The sequence below is a fragment of the Pinus tabuliformis genome, chromosome 7, assembly GCF_031772625.1.
Source record: "Pinus tabuliformis cultivar Carrire ecotype Pingquan chromosome 7, CPIR1, whole genome shotgun sequence".
NCBI lineage: Eukaryota > Viridiplantae > Streptophyta > Pinopsida > Pinales > Pinaceae > Pinus > Pinus tabuliformis.
Genome location: NC_142293.1, coordinates 1,354,144,486 through 1,354,169,724, shown reverse-complemented (window position 1 = coordinate 1,354,169,724; position 25,239 = coordinate 1,354,144,486). Strand labels below are relative to the sequence as shown.

The 25,239-nt window shown below is 39.9% G+C and overlaps 1 protein-coding gene across 1 annotated transcript; it reads right to left on the bottom strand.

The window, feature by feature from the left end:
• Positions 1-13,568: 13,568 nt before the first annotated feature.
• Positions 13,569-14,300, bottom strand: LOC149252579 (toll/interleukin-1 receptor-like protein). Its single transcript, XM_089454193.1, has 2 exons — positions 13,813-14,300; positions 13,569-13,653 (listed from the first exon to the last, which is right to left on the bottom strand). Exons 1-2 carry the CDS (start codon positions 14,298-14,300, stop codon positions 13,569-13,571), a joined length of 573 nt encoding a protein of 190 aa, XP_089310319.1.
• Positions 14,301-25,239: the final 10,939 nt, after the last annotated feature.

The window sequence follows — 25,239 nt, the reverse complement described above, 5'->3', positions numbered from 1 at the left end:
GGCATTAAAACAATGGAAACCTGCATACATATTCAATGAAACTAACTAGATTCTAACACAGAGGTGGGATGACAACTCCTCTAATGCTAAACATCAGCAACACATGAATAAATGCACAACAGGCACAACCTGGAACAAAGCAGAAGAAGTGAAAGTGAGCAATTAACAGCGAAAGAAGCTTGTATTACTTGGAAATGAAGACCAGAAGCTGCATGTGTCACAATAGTTGCAGTCTCCAGAAGTTGAACCTTACATCAGAATAACACTCATCCACCTGGTTACATCTTACTTTTTGGAATATATAGAGTTTGTTCACAAAAAATCTCTGCAGACCCATGCATGGAGGGGTCATAACTGACCACCAACCGCATTTACAACTAGATATGGTCTTTGATACAGTCTGCTGATTTCAATGGACAAAATGACATTTACTGGTACCTTGTTGTCCTTCACAAACAGGTGAAAAGCCATGTTTATCTCCTCAATAACTGCTGCAGTCATTGAACTGCTCGAGGATCATCCTTCTTGTCCTTGACCGTGTTTTTCTTTAAATGTGGTAGCTGATGATTAAATGTGCAGATTGCCGGATCATCTCTTCCTTCTTCACGTACATGGGACAAGCCAGAAACTCTGAAAAATGCATCGAAAATGGACGAAGAGCCGAGAAAGAACGCTGGCCGTTGGATGGCTCAGATGGACGGCCTAGATATGATGGCGGGAGGCGATGGAAGACACAGATGCGAAGAGATCAATAACAGTCGTCAGATTGCGTAAACGAACGGTGCAGATTGGATAATGGAAGCCATCGGGAAGAAATTCGGAAAGGAGGATCGTGGACCATCGGATCATGATTGGGGAGATCCGACGGCTGATGGGCGGCGGAGTTGTTCATGAGTTAACGAGCAGGTAGCTGTACCGGAAGGGTGGTAAGTGGTTTCCCCACATCTCTTTACGGGAAAGGTGGTTTACGTACACATGAGCGTGATCCAGTAAGGGTGAGACACGTGGCCGACGGGAAACCACTTCCTTGCAGGTTATATGACGTGCAGGTTCGCGGAGCGAGGGAAGCGCATACCGTCGGATCTTCGCGGGATGATCAGAGGGCTGAGGTAAAAGGCACGTGCTCCTTTAAAACTGATGTGACGGGGACAGAGCACAGGTTAATGATTTTCATTATATGCGTGGTTATAAGGGTAAAAACTTTAGCTCTAGGGTAAAACCAAAAAAATAGGTTAATATGTGTTTTAAAGGTTATCAGGGTTTATAAGGTTATCGGGGGTTTATAAGGTTAAATAGTGTTAAAACAAAATATGCTCGGGAGTTGGTAAAAAAGGGTTTAGGCAGGCTTTGATAGTGTTAAAGGACTTAAGCAGGGAAACACAACTTTTACACTGACTTCGGGTGTAAAACAAAGGTAATGAGGTTTAAATGAGTTTTGTGAAGAGATTAAGTGGGAAACGGAGTTATAAGGAGAAAAGGGAAAATGAAAGGGAAGGATGAGATGGAGGTAGTGAGGAAAATCGGGAGAGACAATGATAACCATTATAAACCATATATGAGCTAGCATCCAAGGACCAAACTTATTCCTCTCCTGGAAAATCAGCAGCATGTAGCAGAGCTAACAAGCCGTGTCATTCGTTCCTCAGCTCTCTACCTTCCAAACTGCCGATACTCTTCCATCTACCCCAGTCACAGCAAGCCCACAAGCACCTACCAAAATGGAAAGAATCATAACTGCTAGGTATGGACCCCTAGTTCTGCCTACTCCTTTGAATGCCATGACTACAAGAGAATATCAAAAATACATGCCTAAGATTACTAGTATAGAGGGAGTAACGACTGAAGAGAACCTTGAGTCTTTTTATAGCTATGCTGATAACCTAGATATCAGTGAAGATGTTGTGTGGATGAGAGTGTTTGTCCAAAGCCTTGATGGAGAGGCTAGAAAGTGGTTTAGAGAGCTGACCCCTAGGTCTATAGCAGATATTGAAGCATTAGATGATGTGTTTTTAAGGCATTGGGAGATAAGAAAGACTTGCTATACTGCCATACTAAGTTTGGCAACCTCAAAAGGGAGAATGGGGAATCATTGTCTGACTTTAATAAAAGATTCAATCAGATGTATAGCAAAATACCAGTTGCAGTGAAGCCTACCCCCACCTCTACAAAACTCACCTATGCTAATGCCTTTGATTCTGATTTCTGCCTGCTGTTAAGAGAGAGAAGATGTGCTACACTAGCTGAGATGTAAGATGCAGCATTAGAGGTAGAATCCAATATCATGGTTGTAGAGAAACTCAAGGCCATGTTGATAGAAGGAGGCAGAGAAGTGAGGCTTCCTCTTCTTCTTCATCTTCAGAACCTAAGATAAACAAAATGACTAAGATGATAGAGTCATTGGCTATTGAGATATCCAAGTTGAAGGTTGAGCAGAGTTCTAGGAAAGCAAGGCTGCCTAGCACATTTGCTCCTAGAAATCCAAATCCATTCAGAAGAGCAAATGAATAATTGCAGATCATTCAAAGAGGAAAAGAGGCCAGTGAAGAACGAAGGATTAAGATTCCTTTCCAAAATGTAATCATGGAGGAGGAACAGTTTGATGAAGAAGATGAGATTCACTGCATGGAAGATAAGGGCAGTGCTACCTTTTTGACATTGGTTGCCTATGAAGAATCATTACTCAAGGACCAGGCTAGTCAAGAGTGGGATAGAGAATCTATCCTAAAAACTGAAGATTAGCAGAGATATAACTTGAGGTCAAGAATGAGTAATGTCAAAGAGAGTCATGCTCAAAGAGCTGCTTTTCCCATAGAACAACAAATCAGCAAGCAAAAAAGACCAGCAGCTGATCCAGTCATCGTTAAAGCACCAGCTCAAGAGGTAAGAGGCTTTGACAAGTCCCCTTCCCATTTTAGTTTCGAATCAGAAGTCCAAAAGTTGAAAATATCTGTGCCTTTGATAGAACTCGCAAAGAGTGAGGTCTTTAGAAAGCCTATCCTTGATGCCCTTGAGCTAAAAGCCTCACAAGCCTCCAATGACTATGTGAATTTGCAAGATGATAAACCTACAGTCGTGCTTAGCCTAATGACTGAACCATCTGATAATAGCTCCCCATCATTTTATGTCTCTTTGACCATTCATGACAAAACCCTCCACAACTATTAGCTTGACACAGGTGCCAGCCATAATCTAATGCCCAAAGCTGTCATGGAAGAGTTAGGCCTTGACATTACCAGACCTTATCATGATTTATTCTCCTTTGATTCAAGGAAGGTGAAATGTCTGGGATTAATCAAAGACTTGGCTATCACCCTAACTCAGCTGCCCATGAAGAGCATGATGATGGATATTGTGGTAGCAGATGTCCCCCCTAAGTTTGGTATGCTACTTTCTAGAGGGTGGATTAAGAGGCTGGGTGGGACATTGTAGAATGATTTATCTTATGCCACTGTCCCAGTTTTTGGAGGAGAAAGTAGAAGACTATATAGGAAAGGCCAGCTGGCCTATATCGTCAATGATGAGAATAATCCCACTAATCATCCTATTTACATTGTGGAGACCAATTTTGGAGCATGTATTCTCCAAATTGAAGAATCCCAGAAGGCCTTGGTGCAGCTCAAAAAACCAGTATGCCAGGCCATGGAAGAGGAAGGGACACAAGTTTGGGATGTGTTCTTTGATGGAGCCTGTTCAAGGGAAACTGCAAGAGAAGGAGTGGTGCTAGTGTCTCCAAAACAAGAAAGCACACATACGTCGTTCAAGCTGACTTTTCAGGTCACCAACAATATAGTAGAGTATGAGGCTTTGATATTGGGCTTAAATGCGGCCAAAGACAGAGGAATTAGAAACATAAAGGTGTTTAGAGATGCTGATCTCATCATTCAGCAAGTGAACAAAATGTTCAAGGCAATGCACCCAAGGCTGAAAGCATATAGAGATGAGGTATGGAGACTTAAAGATTCTTTTGATATTTTTTGTATCTCATACATTCCTAGGGTCAAAAATCAGCTTGCCGATTCCCTTGCCATGTCTGCTAGCATGTGTATCCCTCCCATGCCCCCTAGGTTGGCTTACGAAGTTCAAATAAAGTATAGACCATCCTTGCCTGATAATGTCCAACACTGGAAAGTTTTTAAGCATGATGATGAGGTGAATAGGTTTCTGCAAGTCATTGATGAATTCTCTGAAATGCAAATTGATCAAGAGAATGAAACCTTGGAGGAATGTCCCCAGCCCTTGCTAAAGAACAAAATTGGCCAAGACAACATTGTTCAGTTGCCTAGCAATCATATCCCTAAAGGGTTAGTGCCTTTAGAGAAGCTATTTGACCAAAATGATGTGCCTCATAAGGTTGCCCAAAAAGAAGATCAGTCTGCAGTCCATAAGCATAACATAGGGAGTCCAGATCATCCAAAGTATATAAATCTATCCACCCATTTGTCTGTTGCCTAGAGTTTTGAATATTGCACCTTGATGAAGCAATTTGCTGATGTCTTTGCCTGGGAATACAGTGACCTCAAAACTTATGATAAAAAGATCATCCAGCATAAGATCCCCTTGGAGAAAGACACCATTCCTTTCAAGCAGAAATTGAGACCCATAAATCCTCTGCTTCTTCCTTTGATTGAAAAAGAAATCAAGAAGTTGTTGGCTGCCAAAATCATAGTCCCTCTGAGATATTCAAAATGGGTGGCCAACTTGGTAGTGGTGAGGAAGAAAAGTGGAGAAATCAGGCTGTGCATTGATTTCAGAAACTTAAACAAATGCTCTAAGAAAGACAACTATCCTCTGACCAAGATGGAGCATTTACTGTAGAAAGTCTCAGGAGCCAAATTCATGTCTTTCCTGGATGGATTTTTCAGGGTATAACCAGGTTTCTGTGCATCCAGATGACCAAGAAAAGAGTGCTTTCACCACTCCTTGGGGCACTTTCATGTACTCTAAGATGCCTTTTGGGCTGATGAATGTTGGAGCCACCTTTCAGAGAGCTATGGACATAGCATTTGTAGGAGAGAAGGACAAAGTTTTCCTTGTCTACCTGGATGATATAACAGTATACTCCGGCATCCATCAAGATCATTTGCAGCATTTGAAGAAGGTGTTCCTGAAGTGCAGAAGGTTTGGAATATCAGTGAATCCCAAGAAGTCACATTTTTCTTTGGAAGAGGGCAAGATGTTAGGACACATCGCCTATGCTGCAGGTGTCAAAATTGATCCAGAAAGAATGAAAGCAATACAGACCTTGTCTGTCCCAAGATCAAAAAAGGACATCCAATCCTTTCTGGGCAAAATAAATTTTGTAAGGAGGTTTATTCCTAATTTTGCAGAATTGGTAAAGCATATCACCTCCATTCTAGAAAAGGGGTCAGAGATCAAATGGACTGATGCAGCAAGAAGATCTTTTGAAGCCATCAAGAGAGCCATTATGGAAGCTCCCACTTTAATCAGCCCAAGCTATAGCAGGGAGTTTCATATATTTTCATTTGCCTCTGGCGATACCCTTGTAGCAGTCTTATTGCAGAAAGAAGAAGAGGGTTCAGAGCATCCAGTGGCATTCTTCAGCAAAAGATTAAGGGATGCTAAACTAAGGTACGATATCATTGACAAGCAGGTTTACGCTCTTATCAAATCTCCGAAGGCTTTCTGAATCTACATCCTACACTCCAAGGTAATTGCATACATGCCCTTTGCTTCAGTAAAGGATGTTCTAACGCAGCCAGACGTTGATGGAAGAAGGGAAAAATTGATTGCAAAGCTTATTGAATTCAATATAGAGTTAAAGCCCACCAATCTGTTCAAAGGTCAAGGCCTCGCCAAGCTAATGGCTGAAGAAAATTGCAGGATGCTGGACATGAATTTGATAAGCACAATTTCAGAGGATGGACAGACAGAAGAAGCAACAGTGGGACAGAACCAGTCGTTGGTAGAAAGTCTAGCTTCTTGTGAATGATATTCTACAATAGTTCAATTTTTACTAAAGCTAGAAGTGCCTCTAGGCCTAAGTTCGAGCCAAGCCAGAACTATTAAGCTCAGAGCAACCAAGTATTGCATTCATGAAAACTTGCTGTATTGGAGGGATCCCTCTGGAATTCTTTTAAGGTGTCTGGACAAAGAACAATCTATGGAGGTCATGCATCAGTTCCATTCCATCATCTATGGAGGACATCACTATTGGAAGACCACAACCCACAAGATCCTCAGAGCTAGGTATTATTGGCCCACTTTGTTTTATGATATCTTTTCATTTGTTAAATCTTGTGACAGGTGCCAGAGGTTTGAAGGAAAACAACAGTTGAAGTCTCTGCCCTTGAAGCCCATCCATGCCAGTGGTCCTTTTCAGCAATGGGGTTTGGATTTCATAGGTGAAATCAATCCACACTCCAGTGGCCAGCACAGATGGATCTTAGTAGCCACTGACTACTTCACTAAATGGATTGAGGCCATCCCTACTAGGAAATCTGATCACCATGTGGTCATGAAGTTATTAACAGAAAATATTTTCACCAGGTTCAGCTGTCCACACAAACTGATTTTATACAATGCAACAGCATTCAGAGCAAAAGAATTGGTGGACATGTGTGACTCAATGGGCATTAAACTAGTTCATTCCAACTCTTATTACCCTCAAGGTAATGGTCTAGCAGAATCATCCAATAAGAAACTGATAAGGATAATCAAAAAGTTGTTGGAGGACAACAAAAGGAACTGGGATTCCAAGCTGAAATATGCATTGTGGGCTGATAGAGTGACCACCAAGAAATCCATAGGGAATTTTCCATTCAGGCTGGTATATGGCATTGAGGCCGTATTCCCAATTCAATTAACCCTCCCTGTGGCAAAGTTCTTGCAGGAAGAACAAAATGAGGAAGATGACATGGCAAGGAGAATTAGTGACTTGGTAGAAGTGCATCAAATCAGAGATAAGTTGGTTGAAAGGTCTATAGCACATCAATAGAGAATCGAGGAAGCCTTTGACAGAAAGGCAAAGGTGGATAATTTTTCAGATTGGAGACTTGGTGCTCAAATGGGACGCACTGAAGGAAAAGGAGGGCAATCATGGGAAGTTTGATGCTCTGTGGACTGGACCCTTTGTCATTTCTCAGATCTAGGGGAACAACACTTTCATGCTGCAAAGCATGGAAGGAGAAATAGTTTTTGATGGCCTAGTCAATTGGTGGTTTTTGAAGATTTATGTTGTTTAAGGCCTCCAGGCCTCAGCATTGTAAATATGTTCTTTTTCCTAGTTTTGATGTAGGCTTAATTAGACTCCATGCCCAATGGAACACTAGGAATTGTTGCTGATCTTGTTTTTGTATGAAGGCAGTAGTTTATGGTTCTTGAGACCTCATAGGGAGGATATCATCCCCAGAAGGAGATAGTGTTAGCTCTGCTATTCAATGCTGATTTTCTAAGGTCAGAGGAAAGCACAGTTTGTTGATCTGTGTCCAAAAGAAGGCTCACAGTTGGTCATTCCTTCTTTTTCTTCCACACTGCTTCCTCTGCGCCACCTCCATTCCTTTCTTTTTCTCCTAAAACCCGACAAATTAACCCCTTTGGCCTTAGCCCTGAGCGCAAAGCCCAAATCCTCCATAAAACCATCCCATATGTCTGCGCACTTTCGTAACTTATCGTGCTCCATCCCTACTGTTGATCACCCTGCTGATCCAACGGCCCCAGTCGCTCCCGATAAAGGCGACCTACTCCTCAAATCTACACTGTTAGATCATCTCCGTCGAGATCTGATGGCCTTCGCACTTATCATTCCTACAACTCACTCGAACGATAGTGCGCGATGATAGCGATTTTTCTCTCTCATTCACTGCCACGTGTCGGCCACTGAGTGGAATCGCATGCCCCTATCCTTTTATCGCTTTACACCCAAAAGCGGTGCGATCAATACCAAAACTGCCTGACCAATTTGCCCCTGCTCGTTAATGCCCATGCATTCCACATCCTTCACCATTCCATTTGCCCGAAGAAGGAAGATGACCATCTTGCCATTACCAGTCGTTGTCAGACTTCCAACAACCATGTTTAAGAGACAGTATGGCCAAGGGAGAAAAGGACAGAGCATGACCTTGTGACTGCATTTATCAGTTATGGAACTCCACTGGTACGAGCACTCCAACTGCCTAAGAGGACATCATAGCACCTGAGAAAATTGGATTCATCCACTGCAGCAAGCAAACACAATCAGAGACTCCATCAGGTAGTTAAATGTAGTTGGTGGTCAATTATGACCCCTCCATACCTAGAATGGCCAAGTGCCTTTGTAATGAAACCTATAAATACCCAGAAACAAGATGTAATCAGGGTTGGTGGTTGGCATTTTGATGTAAGGTTCAACTTCTGGAGACTGTAGATATTTTGTCACTTGCAGCGTCTCGTCTTCATTTTCAGCTAATACAAGCTTCTTTTGCTATTAATTGTTCACTTTCCATTTTCCTCTGTTCTAAGTTGTGCCTGATATGCTATGTTCTTGAGCTCTTGATGTTAACATTAGATAGTTGTCATCCTATCTTTGTGTTAAAATATCGTATGCATCATTGAATAGGTGGTCCAGGTTTCTTTCTCTCTAATGCAGGAGAGTTGTCATCCTATCTTTGCATTAGTAGGTTAGATTTTCATACTTCTTTACCAGTTGCAGCCGGCCATCACATGGTCTTGTGCATCTACTGGTGTGGTCAGTATTCGCCATATTCACCCAATCTCTAAACTGTGAGTAGTTGGTGGTCTAAAGCCTTGTAGTCTGGGGGTGTTCACGGATGTCTGGAGTGAAACAAAGTAGAAGTGGTTATCTGGCTTGGACAAGCATCATTCCTTCCATTTATCCATTGCAACAATAGTTGAATTTATCTGTTACCAGGCATCTCTGAGCTACAACCTAGGAGAGTTTCTTAGAATCCTAACAGAAAATAACGGTAATTCCCTTGACCGGATCTACAAAATACCATGGGAAGAAAACCATCATGGTTAAAACCATGAGCGAAAACGACACACAAAACCATAGGTAGGTCTGCCCACCTAATATAGGGTCCAATTTTTTTTTCCATAGGGCGCTGCCTCAAACCCTGTAGAGGGGGGCTACTGCCCCCCTTAAACCCCTCAATAGGGGGGCATGCAACCCCCTCTGTGACTCCCCTACTGCACTTAGTGCAATGAACATGGGGGGTTATTGACCCCCACGTGCATGGGTTTAGTTGTGGAATGAATATAGCACACACACAACAAAGCCAATAAATATGTGCATAAGGGTTCAATTTATTTATGCCTGTACAAACAAATAACCTAGATTGAGATCTAAAGCAAGGGAATCATTTGTCAAACATGTTTCATGTGTCAAAACTAGCATGCAAGTGCAAATATTGTGCATCCTAATCTCTAAAAAGGTTTGTTAGTCTTACTTTGAAACGAATTAAAGGCTATTCGCCCCACTGAATGAGGTAATTCTAAGGCATTTATAGGGATGATCTATGTTTATTTGTTGATTATAGTGGTATGAATATAGCCTCTTAAAACATAATCATATCAATCAAATTAAAAGCATATCAGTCCAATAAAAGGCTTGATATTATTAGTTATGTGTAATCTTTCGACCCTATTCCTGATGGATATACGTGACTTGGAAGAAACTCACTACTTTTGAAGATTTCAAACCAATGTAATTTCAATAGTGGCACTTTCTTATTTCGTAGCATATATGACATATCATGCATCACACTACACATAAAAGTGGTATTCCCTTTTGAATTGGGATGTTAATTTGCTAAGGTATTTGCAGGAAGACTCAAGAGGTATGATTCTATTTGGTCTTGTAGCCAGAGTAATTATTGTTCATATTGTATTCATTTCTACTATGGCACAATTCTAAGCATAAATCACTTGCAAACAAGGATAGAGGTTGGTCCAAGATCTGGTTATCTCTGATGTTTTGAGGATTGTTATAAGGGCTTTCATCATCTTCAAGAGTTATATTTAGCAGTGTGTTTTTCACTAATTGTCTTTGTTGTCGTATCATTATTGCAACATTTGAGAAGGCCTTACTCAACTTACAACATAGTGTAATTATTTCATGATTAGAAGTCTCATCTTGTGCAATGGTTAGGGTTTCTAATATGTTTGTGTATCATTGTCACTATTTTGCATCAGTATGATTCAAATGCTTATACAACAACAGTAAGAGTCTATTCATCTGCAACAAATTGTAGTTGAGCTTCTAAAGTAAGGGTTGCATAATTATAAGGATTTCATTGTTGGGAATTTATTTTCATATCACTGCAAAGATATTCATTGCAGTAGTCTATTGATTGTATAGTGGGTCATTGTCCCTGATACGGGAGCCCACAATAGTGATCTATTCTATTATCATTTTTAGGGTAGTCGGGTGGTGTTAGGCCAGTGGTTGAAGTAACCTTCAAGTTGGAACCTGAAAACACTTCAGGGCGGCAGGGTGGTGCAAGGGGAAGTTTGATCTTGCATGGCATTGGAGCATCCTTCCAATGGGTGTTGGTAAAACAGGGTGTAGAAGAATCCTTTCAATAGTTGGAGCTGCCTCATAAAAATAGAAGGCTTTGTCTAGATTGCTAGGGAGTTGGGGTTTCCCTTTTAGTTGGAGCTAAAGCATTAATATAATGATAGAATTAAAATTATTAGAGAAAAGTTCGGTGGTTTTTCTTCCGGAATGGTTTCCACCTAATTTTTTTTTTTTTCTGTTTACCATGTTTTTATGTCCTGCACTATTGGTTTATGTTTTTAATTTGATGATGAAAATAATTAATGCTCTGAAAAAAGAAAACTTAACTATTTGTAAGTGAAATATTGATTCAAGCCCCTCTCAGTATTTCGAACAACCTATTTCATGAGCTTTTGACAATATATATTTACATAATATATTTTTGTTTCTTACATTTGGACGTTGATATTTATTTGTGATATTGGAATGTGAATTTTTGAACATTACTATTTATTGTCAATAATGACTCACAAAACACTGTTAAGCATAGTGACGATGGTTAACCATATTTAAGCTAATTTCACCATGATTGAATAGAGTTGTATTATTTAACAATATTATTATAATTATTAAAAATTTTACAAATTTTTTCAATAAGATTAACTTTATTAAATTTATACTTAATTAAAATTATTATTGAACATTGATTATATATATATGTTTTTTAAATAACACATATTTATATTTCAGAGAAGATATCCAAAGTTCGGAGAGGTTGCTTTGCGGAGGAGGAGAGGAAAAAGATGGCGATGGTGAGAACTGGCATATGCAGAGAGGCGAGGGCTTACGGTTCTACCATTCTTTGCATATCTAGTACTCGATGTATAAAACCTCTCACTGATGATAATTTTGGCTACGCTTTGGATGTTAGGGCTGAGAAGATCTGTAGCTATCACCCTCTGGCCAAAGTATTTTTGGGCCCTAAAAATGATCTATCAACGGATCCAAGATGCTAAGACAGAGATCTACAGGTTTCTTTGCCCATATTTTGATATCCTTCCTCGCAGATGCAGATCGCCGTCAGATCTATCCACGGATCCGACTCATACTTGGATGGCGAGGGAACAAGCAAAATAATACACTCTTGGTTCTACACACTCGAAATGCACCAACCTGAAATGGGATCTAGTATCCAAAGTTGTATAATGGCTCCCATGGAGCCAAGATCTTCAAATCTGTATATGGGTAACAGAAGCCCCAAAAATCTGGTGACACCACTAGAGGCGAACTCCTGCATTACCATCATCACCGAAGGGATGACGAGGGTTTTTGTACTTAGTTCTTGCGACAACGCTTTTATTCTCCCCAGAGATCTGGCACACAATAAAGGCAGAAGGGAGGAATCTTGTAGCCGCCACAACAGGTTGGAAGAGGGAGCTGCCTCCGATCACGAACTGCAAGCCTGTCAAAAATATTGTTTGAGGGCAGAAAGGCATATAAAGCCACGAGAGATGGCTTACCTCTGGCATGCATATGGCGAATACTGTTGGGTATTGCGAGCCTACAAACAAATCTTATAGTGAGCGTCTTACCAAGGATATATACACTTTCACCAGAATCTGTGTGGAGGTTGATCTTAGTCAAGGATTACTAGATCGCATCCTTTTATTCCACAACGAAAAGCAATGGTCCTAGTGTCTTGATTATGAAAATACTACCTTCAGATGTCGCATTTGTCATCAAACTGGTCATCTACAAAGTGCTTGCCCAAAAAATAAAAAGGATAGGAAAAGAAGACAACCACCAAAGCTTAAAGGATGGCAGTTTTCAGCCTCTCCAGTAGATGATATAGAAGAGGAAGGAAATGCAGAAAATACCACAAACACCACATTCCAAGAAGCAGAACACCCAGGAAATATCTCAGTGTTCAATGAACAAGGCACCCAAATTAACTCAAAAAATGATGAGAACCATAACTCTCTTCTTTAGTTACAATGATAACTGACTCACAGCAGAAAATTGAGCAACTCATCCCAGGGAAGGGAATCGGTGGCAACAAGCGAATACACTCAACAAAAAGTTCAGATTCTGACAAAGAAACCCTAACTACTACCAAAGAGGCAAAAATGTCCACTGTAACATCCACTCCCAACACTGGAAGTTGGCAGAAAGTGGAAAAAAAGGAAGGTAGAAAAGCATAGATAGTTCATAAATTATTGTCTTTTTTAGATCCTGTGCATCACTACAAGTTTATACAGCATATGCTAATGTAGCATCTACAACATGTAATTTTGCTCAATATGAATAAAATTACGATTTTTCTTTTGGAAAAAAAAACACATTATATTTCAATTTTTTTTTTAAAGAATATTTTATGATATTTTTATTTTAATTACATCATTAACTAATTTACACAATTTTCACATATTTCTTTAAAAAAATAAATAATATGAAAAATGAATCTATCCATTATAATATAAATATTATAGACCCATCTTAATCATGGATCTAACAAGTATAAAGAAAGATCAGAAGAGATCAAATCTTTTGAAGTGCAAAATTCTTTTAAAATTCAAAAATTAAAAAATTATTTGCATTTAAAAAGGTTTGACGCCAATGCTCTCTATATATGATTAAATTCTTATAAATTAAAACATTTTCAATAGAACATTTCTAATAGATTCTCAGTTGTGTTGAATATATATATATAGAAATTAGATGCTACCCCGTATAGAAACCCTAAAATAAAGTTCGAACTGATATAATATTTCAAACTAACACGATACAAATATGATCTATGGTCGTTCAATCCAAACCAGAGAAACCAAATTTAGAAGATACAAATTTTACTTCCCCAACCATGGGCACATGCTACAAATATGATATGTGGTCATTCGAACCAAAACAGAGAAACCAAATTTAAAAGATACAAAATTTTAGTTCTCGGACCAAGGCTACGATACAAATATGATCTGGGGTCATCTGAACCATACCAGAGAAACCAGATTTAAAATTTTATTTCCTTTGATACAGATATGATCATTTGAACCAAACCAGAGAAACTACAAATGATACCGGGCGATGACTTTTGATGGACCGTGGTTGAAAAGTAGTATTAAATTGAAGGCTTGCTGCGGCAGTCTGTCATGCAATGCTTAGCCACATCTTCGACCACGCGCTTCACCAACGCTGCTTCATAGCTGCAATGCGCAGAGTTTATAAAAATCAACAAAATCCAAAAACAGAAACAGAAATAGAAACCGATAAATATATAATATCAGCGCAGAGCTTTTAAAAATCAAGAAAACTCAAAACAGAAGACGCAGAAGCCGATAAATATATAAGAGAGAGTTATTTACCCATTAAAATCTTCTAGAAGTGACCAGCTAGAGAGACAACAGAGTTGGAATAGAGCAGCTTTCCATTCATGGATTTCCTGCGGGCTGTATCTCCCACTCATCTCATGCTCTTTGAATGCTTCGGCAAATGGGCTCCCACTTTGGTCTGGACGCTGAAATTGCACAAGAGTGACGTCATAAAACAGAGGAATGGCAATGGATGACCCGTTTCCCTGCCTCTGAAGCACTACTTTGCGTGCAATATGTGATGCTTCTCTGAGACACCAGGGCGATTGTGCATAGTTGGTGGAGAATATGGGCATGAGGATGCGACTCTCCTCAATTGCATGGTGTAGTTTTGCAGAAATGTCATCTCCCCTGTTGAGACCGTAGGTGTCAAGGAAGGCACAGAAGCTTGCGTTTGTGAGGGCATGGTAGAGATGGTCGGCAAACCCTCTTCTCACATCGATCCCTCTGAAACTCAGAAAAATATCATATCTATATGCCATGTATCTCCTAAACTTCATATTGAAAAAGCAGATGCGTAAGCGAGAAGGAAACGGAGCCATGAAATGAAGATTCAAAGGAGAGGCGTGCTTATATAAGCCTCTGAGGAGTGACTACAGTGACTACATCATCCATGAAATATTAAATATTTTGTAACAGGTAATTCAAATGAAAGTCTACGATATTAATTGATGTTTGTTGGATTAAGCAATAATTGAGCCATAAGAATTTTTGCCTTCCATGCCTTCTAGAAAATGCTAGTACACGTAAATCATAAGAAAGGTTAGTTTGAACCCCAAATCCATTACAGTGATGGCAAGTCCACCTAGGCCTAGTAAAATGGAATCACAGGAGTGTTGTGTATGCCATTGATGTCAAAGGGAGAGAGTATACATGATAGGGGAATCAAAAGCATGTAGCTAGGGGGAGTAGTGATTGCAGGCGGAGTACATGTGTTACCATCATTGACAAAGGGGGAGATTGTTGAAAAGTGGCTGTCATTGATGTTAACCCAAGTAACACCAGGAGATGCCCCACCTTTTCTGACCAAAATGACATCGAAAATCGTAACTTTTTTTTTTATTCTGGATCATATTTGTTGGATTCTCCTCATTGAGCCGATTTTGGTGGAATGTAGCACACCACAAGAGCCTTCACGGTTTGGGAGTTATGATTGTTTAAGTTTAAGGACATAGTTTGTGGGTGAAAACCCAAAATCTTGATGATGTGAAAACTTCTCTTTGGCTAAATATCATGAGGAATTATTTGACTAAAATAAATCTCCATGTTATAAGGCCCTTGCTATAAATTAAATTAAAACACAATCATAGCGAAAGCCCTTTGAGGATGGTTTCCAAATGAAAATGGACATTAGTCTTTTTGGTCTTCAAAGTATTTTTAAAATTTAAATATCATTTTAATTTCCCTCCTAAAAATATGAATCAGACCCCCCAAATGTTTTCTCAAAACTATATAATTGTATCCCATCTCGATCACTTGACAAGAATTCAACACACATCTTCTAGCTCTGAAAATTGTTTCATCCTTGTGGGGGAGTGCCAAATCTAAAGAGATGCTCAAACCTGTATAATAACGAGGGTTTTTCAGTTTGCTTTGTTGTTTCAGAACTTAAGGGCATCGTTGGGTTTCTTAAACTTTGTAGGTGGATCTGCCTCACATTGAAAGTCTAATTCTACACATTCTGGAGTTGATCCGCTAATGTATTGTGGTCAAATCATAGAGCATACATTTTAAGGAAGAAGATACCTTTTAAGGTTTTCAGCTCTATTCTATTATGTGACCTTCTCTTCAAATTTCTGAGAGGGACCTTCCACGACCAGTAAAGATAGAACAATGTTTGTGGTTCCTCTAGAAGACCATAATTTTGGAGTTTGAAATACCTCTGCAGCTTCTTCATTTTATCATCCTAGGCCTGGCTTCAAGAAGAGAAGCTGAAGCCCATAGGTTTTAACCCTGTACAAAAATTACCTGCATATGAATTCTAAAAACAGAAAATAAACAATGGTGAGAGCATAAAACATAAAACAGATAGACATAGAGATTTTCCCCTGGATCCCAAAACCAGGACTACCAGATTGATTTTTCATTATATTCCTTTTAATGTTACAATACATATATAGACATGCTAAAGCATCCATATACCCCAATCCATTAACCCTGGATTAGAACATAACCATAGCTCCCTTGACAGGATCTAAAAAATACCATGGGCAGAAAACCATCATGCCCTAAACCATGCACAAAACCATAGGTAGGTCCACCCACCTAGTATAGGATCTAAAACAAATTCCCCAGGGCATTGCCTTGGACCCCGTAGAGGGAGGCTACTGCCTCCCCTATGACCCCCCTGCTGCACTCGACAGAACGAACAAGGGGGGCTATTTCCCCCCTATTAGCCCCTGTGTGTGGGGCTAGTTGTGGAAAGAATATAGCGCACACCCAACATTCTCCCACTTGTTGTTTACTTTCCACAAGGGGCCATAGGAGAACTTAGTCATTGGTCCAACCCCGCAACGCTCATTGTTTCTCTACACCAAGAGAACTTGTAAGTGCTCATGGACTTTGTCAATGCATCTGCAATATTCTTCAAGGTGTCCACCTTTTCCAGCAACACCTTTTTTTCCTCAACCATATTCCTTACAAGGTGATACTGAACATCAATGTGATTTGTCTTTGAATGATAAGCAAGCATATTTGCCAATAAAATTGAACTTTAGCTATCATAGTCTATCCTAATAGCTCATTGTACTAACCCCATACTTGAACACAAACTTTGCAACCAAACAACTTCCTTTCTTGCATGAGTGGCTGCCACGCATTCCACCTCTATAGTTGAAAGTGCCACTACAAACTGTCTCTTGCTCATCCACCTGACTGCACCTCCAAATAGGTTAAACACATGCCCACTTGTAGATCTTCTGTGATCTAGATCTCCAGCCCAGTCTGCATCAACAAAGCCACAAATTTCCGAAACTCTATCCAATCCTGGTCTTCCTTGGTAGCATAGACCATAATCACTAGTGCCACGCAAATACCAAAAAACCTGCTTCATTGTTGTCTAGTGATCCTTCCCTGGTTTTGACATAAACATGCTCAATACTCCCACTGCATGTGCAATGTATGGTCTAGTACAGACCATTGCATACATTAGGCTACCGACTGCACTTGCATATGGAACACGGCACATGTTTTCTTCCTCTTCTTGTGTATCAGGACACTATTCAATAGATAAATTTACACTGACAAGAATAGGAACCTTCACCTGTTTACTATCCTGCATATTAAACCTCTGTAATGTTGTCTCAACATACTTCCATTGTTTTAACCAGAGCTTCCTTTTTTCCTGATCTTGTTTAATTTCCATGCCCAAAATATATTTTGCAACACCATGTTCCTTCATGTCTAATTTGGAGGACAATTGGGTCTGCAATTCCTGGATAATTTCTTTGTTATTTCCAATCACCAACATATCATCCATATATAATACCAAATAAATAACACAGTCACTAATTAATTTGAAATACACACAATGATCTACTTTGCTTCTGGTGAAGCCAAGTCCCCATATATATGTATCAAATTTATGATACCACATCCTTGGTGACTATTTTAACCCATACAAATACTTTTTTAACCTACATACCAATTCTTTCTTACCCTTCACTGCAAAGCATTCAGGTTGCTTCATATAGAATTATTCTAGATACACATGAAGAAATGTTGTCTTCACATCCATCTGTTCTACCTCAAAATCAAAAGCAACAACAACATATAAAACAAATATAATAGGAGCTACCTTCGCATCAGGAGAAAAATTATAACCAAAATCAATTCCCGACACCCGAGAATAACCTTTTCCTACCAATTGAGCTTTTTATTTCTCCACGTTACCTTTTGCATTCATCTCCTTCTTAAACACCCATTTGTTGCCAATGAGTTTTATTCCAGCCTACAACTCCACCAGATCCCAAGCCTCATTTTTGTGCAAAGATGCCATTTCATCAACCATGGCCTCCTTCCAGAGTTTTCCATCCTTTGAATCGATTGCTTCCCTATTAGTTTTGGGATCATCATTAATTATAGATAAAGAAAAATTTGAAGAGAAGGAAACTGAACTATACCTTTCTGGTTGCCTTCTTTCTCGAACTAATCTTCTCAGAGATGGAGTTTGTGGCTCTTCATCTTTTGATTCCTCTTCTAATGTAGAGTTTGATTCCTCCTCCTTTAGCTCAATCTCTATCTTCTTAGGTTCCTTTGGTAGGAATTCATGTTTAATAACATGTTTCACCTCTCTAAACACCACATCGCGATTGTACACAACCTTCCATGTTTCTGGGTTTGAAATCTTATAACATTTTAAACCATCCTTATACCCAATAAAGATGCACCTTTCAGATTTACTGTCCAACTTGGTTCTTTTCTCCTTTGGAACATGTACATATGCATCACATCCAAATACCCTCAGATGTGAAAAAGAGGGTTTCTTACTAGTCCATACCTCTTGTGGAGCCTTATCCTCCAACACTGATGAAGGTGATATGTTGACCAGGTAACATGCAATCTCCACTGCCTCTGCCTATAATTCTTGTCCTAACTTAGCACCACTGAGCATGCTTCTTGCCTTTTCCATCAACATCCTGTTCATTCTTTCTGCAGCTCCATTTTTGATGAGGTGTGTATGGAGTAGTCTTTTGTCATGCTATACCACTCTTCTTACATAACTCTTCAAATTCATCCTTGCAAAACTCTCCATCTATATCTTCCTCAATACTTTTATCTTCTTCTCTGTTTGATTTTCCACCAGAGCCTTAAATTCTTTAAACATATCAAAGACTTTCAGATTTCTTCCTAAGGAAATATATCCATGTATTCCTTGAGAATTCATCTACAAATGATACATAGTACACAGACTTACCTAGTGATGGAATCGACATAGGTCCAAACACATCACTATGTACAAGCTCTAATATCTGTTTCGCCCTCTTAGCACCAGAGGGGAAACTCACCTGATTTTGCTCCCCTTATACACAATTTTCACATAAATCAAAATCTAGAGTGAAATTAGACATAACTTCTACCATACCATTACCATGAAGTATTCGAAGGCCCTTCTCTCCAATATGTCCAAGCCTTTGATGCCATAGCATGGTATTTACAGAGACCACTAAATTTTCTGCTCCACTTTCAAGAACCACAGAACTGTTGCACCCATCAATAACAGTGCTACCCTGAAGCTTGTACAAAATTCCAATTCGAACTCCTCGCATCAATACTAGTGCTCCCCGAATCATCTTGTAAGTATCTTTCTCGAACACTATTTTTACACCTGCAACATCCAATTCGCTTACAGAAATTAAATTTCTGGCCAATGTAGGAATATGCAGAACACTCGGAAGTGTTCTAATCCTTACACCTTACAACTTCAACTTGAATTTTTTGCGACCAACGATTCTAGCCTTCCTATCATCCCCTAAGAAGAAATCACCGCCACCATATTTATCATACTCGCAGAACAAATCCTTGTGGGGAGTGAAGTGAAAGGATGCACTTGAGGCAATCAACCATGCCTCATGATCTACATGTGTACTTGAAGAAGAAGCCAAGTACACATCCCCACCTTCATTTGAGGTGGCTTTTGCCTATGTAGAAGGAGAATCATTAGATCCATTTCCTTTCTCAGGAGTATTAGATCTACAGTCCTTTTTGAAGTTCCTTTCCTTTCCACATTTCTAGCACACCTTTACAAGTTTTCATGGAGATTTATATTTCTCTCTAGATTTAGATCTCCCACTCGAGGATTTATTTTTGTTTATGTTCTGGGACTGTCCTCGTACAAATAAGGCATAACCATTCTAGCCCTTTGTATTTTTTTGTCTCATCTCCTCCAATAGCAAGGATGAGACATTCCATCAAATAGCAAGGCAAGCACATTGCTACCTATTGAAACAACTAGAATATCCCACGAATTTGGTAGAGAACACAAAAAACTTATGCACTTATCTTCATTTGAAATGTTTATATCAACAGATAACAACTGGCTTATCACAGTATTAAAAGCATTCACATGATCTGTCATCGAGTCCCCATCCTTCATCCCCAGGTTATACAAATTTTTCCATAGGAACAATTTATTCTCTACAAACTTAGATTGGTACAAAGTCCCTAACTTGTCCCACAAAGTCTTCGTCGAATCTTCCCTTGATACAATCAACAATACTGAATTTGAGATACACAACTGTATTGTGCTCTTTGGCTTCTAATCCAACTTCTTCCAATCTTCATCAAACATTGTTGTTGGTTTAGTGCCCGGATCTACCACGATCCACTGATCTTTATCCATCATTAGATCCTCCATATAACACATATTTCATTAGATTTGGAAATATTTTATTACAAGGACAATGACTTGAATTGAGCTTTTTGGTTATTTTGAAATTCTAGATCCACCATTTAATTCCAAATTTAATGAAATATGTGTTATCTTGAGTTTCCATGACTCAAAACTCTGACCATTAAATATCTCGATCTCTATATTTCCACTGCTTGTCAAGTTCTTTCACCACAAGAATCCATCTGATAGATCTCCCACTGAGCAGGGTCTACCACAAGCTTGAGCAAAACCCTTCAACAGCAAAGGCGTCCCCTTGAAGCCAAAAAAGCTCTGATACCAAATGTAGGTTTTAACCCGGTACATAAATTATCTGCAAACGAATTCTAAAAACATAAAATAAAGAATGGCAAGAGCATAAAACATAAAACATATATAGACAGAGATTTTCCCCTGGATCCCAAAACTGGGACTACCAGGTTGATTTTTCATTATATTCCTTTCAATGTTACAATACATATATATACATGCCAAAGCATCCATAAACCCCAATCCATTAACCCTAGATTAGAACATGTTAGCTCTGCTATTCAACGTTGATTTTCTAAGGTCAAAGGAAAGCACGCTCTGTTGATCTGTGTCCAAAAGAAGGCTCACAGTTGGTCATTCCTTCTTTTTCTTCCACCCCGCTTCCTCTTCACCACCTTCATTCCTATCTTTTTCTCCTAAAACTTGACAAATTAACCCCTTTGGCCTTAGCCTTGAGCGAAAAGCCAAAATCCTCCATAAAACCATCCCATATGTCTTCGCGCTTTCATAACTTATCACACTCCATCCCTACCGTTGATCACCCCACTGATCCAATGGCCCTGGTCGCACCTGATAAAGGCGACCTGCTCCTCAAATCCCCACCGTCAGGTCATCTCCGTCGAGATCTGACGGCCTTGGCACTTATCGCACCCACAACTCACTCGAACGATAACGCGCGATGAGAGCAGTTTTTCTCTCTCATCCGCTGCTATGTGTCGGCCGCTGAGTGGAATCGCATCCCCCTATCCTTTTACCGCTTTACGCCCAAAAGTGGTGCGATCAATACCAAAACCGCCGACCAATCCGCCCCTGCTTGTTAACGCCCATGCATTCCATGTCCTTCACCATTTTTTTTGCCCAAAGAAGGAAGATGACCAGCTTGCCATTACCAGTCGCTGTCAGACTTCCAACAACCATGTTTATTAGACAGTATAGCCAAGGAGAAAAGGACAAAGCACGACCTTGTGACTGCATTTATTAGTTATGGAACTCCACTGGTACAAGCACTCCAACTGCCTAAGAGGATAGCACAGCACCTGAGAAAATTGGATTAATCCACTGCAACAAGAAAACACAATTAGAGACTCCATTAGGCAGTTAAATGCAGTTGGTGGTCAATTATGACCCCTCCATACCTAGAATGGCCAAGTGCCTTTGTAATGAAACTTATAAATACCTAGAAACAAGATGTAATCAGGGTTGGTGGTTGGCATTTTGATGTAAGGTTCAACTTTTGGAGACTGTAGAAATTTTGTCACTTGTAGCGTCTCGTCTTCATTTTAAGCTAATACAAGCTTCTTTTGTTGTTAACTGCTCACTTTCCATTTTCCTCTATTCTAAGCTATGCCTGATATGTTGTGTTCTTGAGCTCTTGATGTTAGCATTAGATAGCTGTCATCTTATCTCTGTGTTAAAATCTCGTATGCATCATTGAATAGGTGGTCCAGGTTTCTTTCTCTCTAATGTAGGAGAGTTGTCATCCTATCTTTGCATTAGTAGGTTAGATTTTCAGACTTCTTTACTGGTTGCAGTCGGCCATCACATGGTCTTGTGCATCTACTGGTGTGGTTAGTATTCTCCATATTCACCCAATCTCTAAACTGTGAGTAATTGGTGGTCTAAAGCCTTGTAGTCTAGGGGTGTTCACGCATGTCTGAAGTGAAACAAAGTAGAAGTGGTTATCTGGCTTGAACAAGCATCATTCCTTCCATTCATCCATTGCAACAATATTTGAATTTATATGTTACCAGGCATCTCCGAGCTACAACCTAGGAGAGTTTCTTGGAATCCTAACATAATTGGCGTCGTTTCTGGGGAGAGGAGATTGAAGCTCAGCTTTCTTGGGAGAATGACACAGATCCAACTTTGATGATTGACAAAGTTTGGACACATTTTTGGTTGTAATCATCTATCTGGTGACTCTATTGGAGGACCAACCTTTTGGCGACTCCAGATCACAGTTCTTGCTAAGTTTGTGAGGCATACTCAGAGAAATCCTCAGAAATCACCAGCTGACCCAGTGCCTGACCCTGAGAAGAATGTCAAGCAAAGAAAAACGTCACAGAAAGGAGCATCAGAATCAGGTAAGCCTAAACAATCTTATGTATCACTGTAAGAGAGGCTTGTAACTAAGCATGTACATGTTGGAAATATAAAGCATAGCTTTACCAGTGAAGAAATAATCCCAAAGATTCATAAAGCTCCTTGTTCAATAAGTTCCCCTTTAGATCTCAGTCCAAAGAAACCCTCCCCTACAGTCCATCATTTTCATTTAGCCCTGTTATCACCCCAAGAAACTCTCCTAGGTTGTATATCAGAGATGATCAGGAACATTATAAACTCAACAAAAATGTTGGAAAATGGTGGATGAATGAAAGAAATGCTGTAGATTCAAGCCAGATAACCACTTCTACTATGCTTAACCCTAGACATGGGTGAACACCCCCAGACTACAAGGCTTTAGATCACCAATTACTCACAGTTTTAAAGAAAATTTGATGATGGAGAACACTGATCACACCAGCAGATGCACAGGACCCTATGATGGCTAGATGAAACCAGTTAAAAGGTCTGTAAATCTATTCTCTAATGCACAGACAGGATGACAGCTCTCTGGCATTAAAACGATGGAAACCTTCATACATATTCAATGAAACTAACTAGATTCTAACACAGAGGTGGGATGACAACCCCTCTAATGCTAAACATCAGCAACACATGAATAAATGCACAATAGGCACAACCTGGAACAAAGAAGAAGAATTGAAAGTGAGCAATTAACAGCGAAAGAAGCTTGTATTACCTGGAAATGAAGACCAGAAGCTGCAGGTGTCACAATAGTTGCAGTCTCCAGAAGTTGAACCTTACATCAGAATAACACTCATCCACCTGATTACATCTTACTTTTTGGAATATATAGAGTTTGTTCACAAAAAATCTCTACAGACCCATGCATGGAGGGGTCATAACTGACCACCAACCGCATTTACAACTAGATATGGTCTTTGATACAGTCTGTTGATTTACTGGTACTTCGTTGTCCTTCACAAATTGGTGAAAAGCCATGTTTATCTACTCAATAACTGTTGTAGTCATTGAATTGCTTGAGGATCGTCCTTCTTGTCCTTTACCATGTTGTTCTTTAAATGTGGTAGCTGATGATTAAATGTGCAGATGCCGGACCATCTCTTCCTTCTTCGCGTACATGGGACAAGCCAAAAACTCTGAAAAATGCATCGAAAATGGACGAAGAGCCGAGAAAGAACACTGACAGTTGGATGGCTCAGATGGACGACCTAGATCTAATGGCGGGAGGCGATGGAAGACACAGAGGCAAAAGGAACAATAGCAACCGTTGGATCGCGTAAACGGATAGTGCAGATTGGATTATGGAAGCCATCGGGAAGAAATTCAGAAAGGAGGATCGTGGACCATCGGATCATGATCGGGGAGATCCAAAGGCTAACAGGCGGTGGAGTTGATCATGAGTTAACGAGCGGGGAGCCGTACCAGAAGTGCAGTAAGCGGTTTCCATGCACCGCTTTAGAGGAAAGATGGTTTACGTACACATGAGCGCGATCCAGTAAGGGTGTGACACGTGGCCAGCGGGAAACCACTTCCTCGCGGGTTATATGACGTGCAGGTTAGTGGAGCGGGGGGAGCGCACACCGTCGGATCTTCACGGGATGATTGGACGACTGAGATAAAAGGCACGTGCTCCTTTAACACTGATGTGACGGGGACAGAGCACGGGTTAATGATTTTCATTATATGCGTGGTTATAAGGGTTAAAACTTTAGCATCGGGGTAAAACCAAAAAAATAGGTTAACATGTGTTTTAAAGGTTATGGGGGGTTTATAAGGTCAAATAGTGTTAAAACAAAATATGCCCGGGAGTTGGTAAAAAAGGGTTTAGGCAGGATTTTATAGTGTTAAAGGAATTAAGCGGGGAAACACAACTTTTACACTGACTTCGAGTGTAAAACAAAGGTAATGAGGTTTAAATGAGTTTTGTGAAGAGATTAAGTGGGAAACGGAGTTATAAGGAGAAAAGGGAAAATGAAAGGGAAGGATGAAATGGAGGTAGTGGGGAAAATAGGGAGAGACAATGATAACCATTATAAACCATCTCTGAGCCAGCAACCAAGGACCAAACTTATTCCTTCTCCTGGAAAATCAGCAGCATGTAGCAGAGCTAACACTGGCTCCTTCTGGGGATGAGATCCTCCCTGTGAGGTCTCAAGAACCTGCAGATCAATGCCTTTCTAGCTGAAAACAAATTAGCCAAAATTCCTAGTGTTCCATTGGGCATGGAGTCTACTGCATCTGTACTAAAACTGATAAAAACACAATATTTACAACCCTTAAGGCCAAAGACCTTAAACAACATAAACTTTCAAAAACCACCCATTAACTGGGCCATCAAAAACTGCTTCTCCCCCCATACTTTTCAGTATGAAGGTGTTGTTCCCTTGAACCTGTGAAATGATGAAAGGCCCTGTCTAGAAAGCATCAAATTTCCCATGATTGCCTTTCTTCTCCTTTAGCACATCCCATTTCAAAACCAAGTCACTAATCTAAAATTTTTTTGTTTTTGCCTTTTTGTTAAAGGCTTCCTTGATCTTTCTCTGATGTGCTGTAGCCTTTTCAACCAGCTGTTCTCTAATCTGATGTATTTCTGATAAATTAGTGATCCTTTTTGCCATGTGTTCTTCCTCATCCTGCTCTGTTTGAAGGAATTTAGCCATAGGGAGAGTTAATTGAATTGGGAATACAACCTCAGT

Excerpts from the sequence above, each read along its gene's own strand:
- LOC149252579 (XM_089454193.1), bottom strand. The coding sequence starts at position 14,300 with ATGGCATATAGATATGATATTTTTCTGAGTTTCAGAGGGATCGATGTG. Across the intron at positions 13,654-13,812 it reads CTTCTAGAAGATTTTAATGG|CTATGAAGCAGCGTTGGTGA; the intron begins GTAAATAACTCT and ends TGCGCATTGCAG.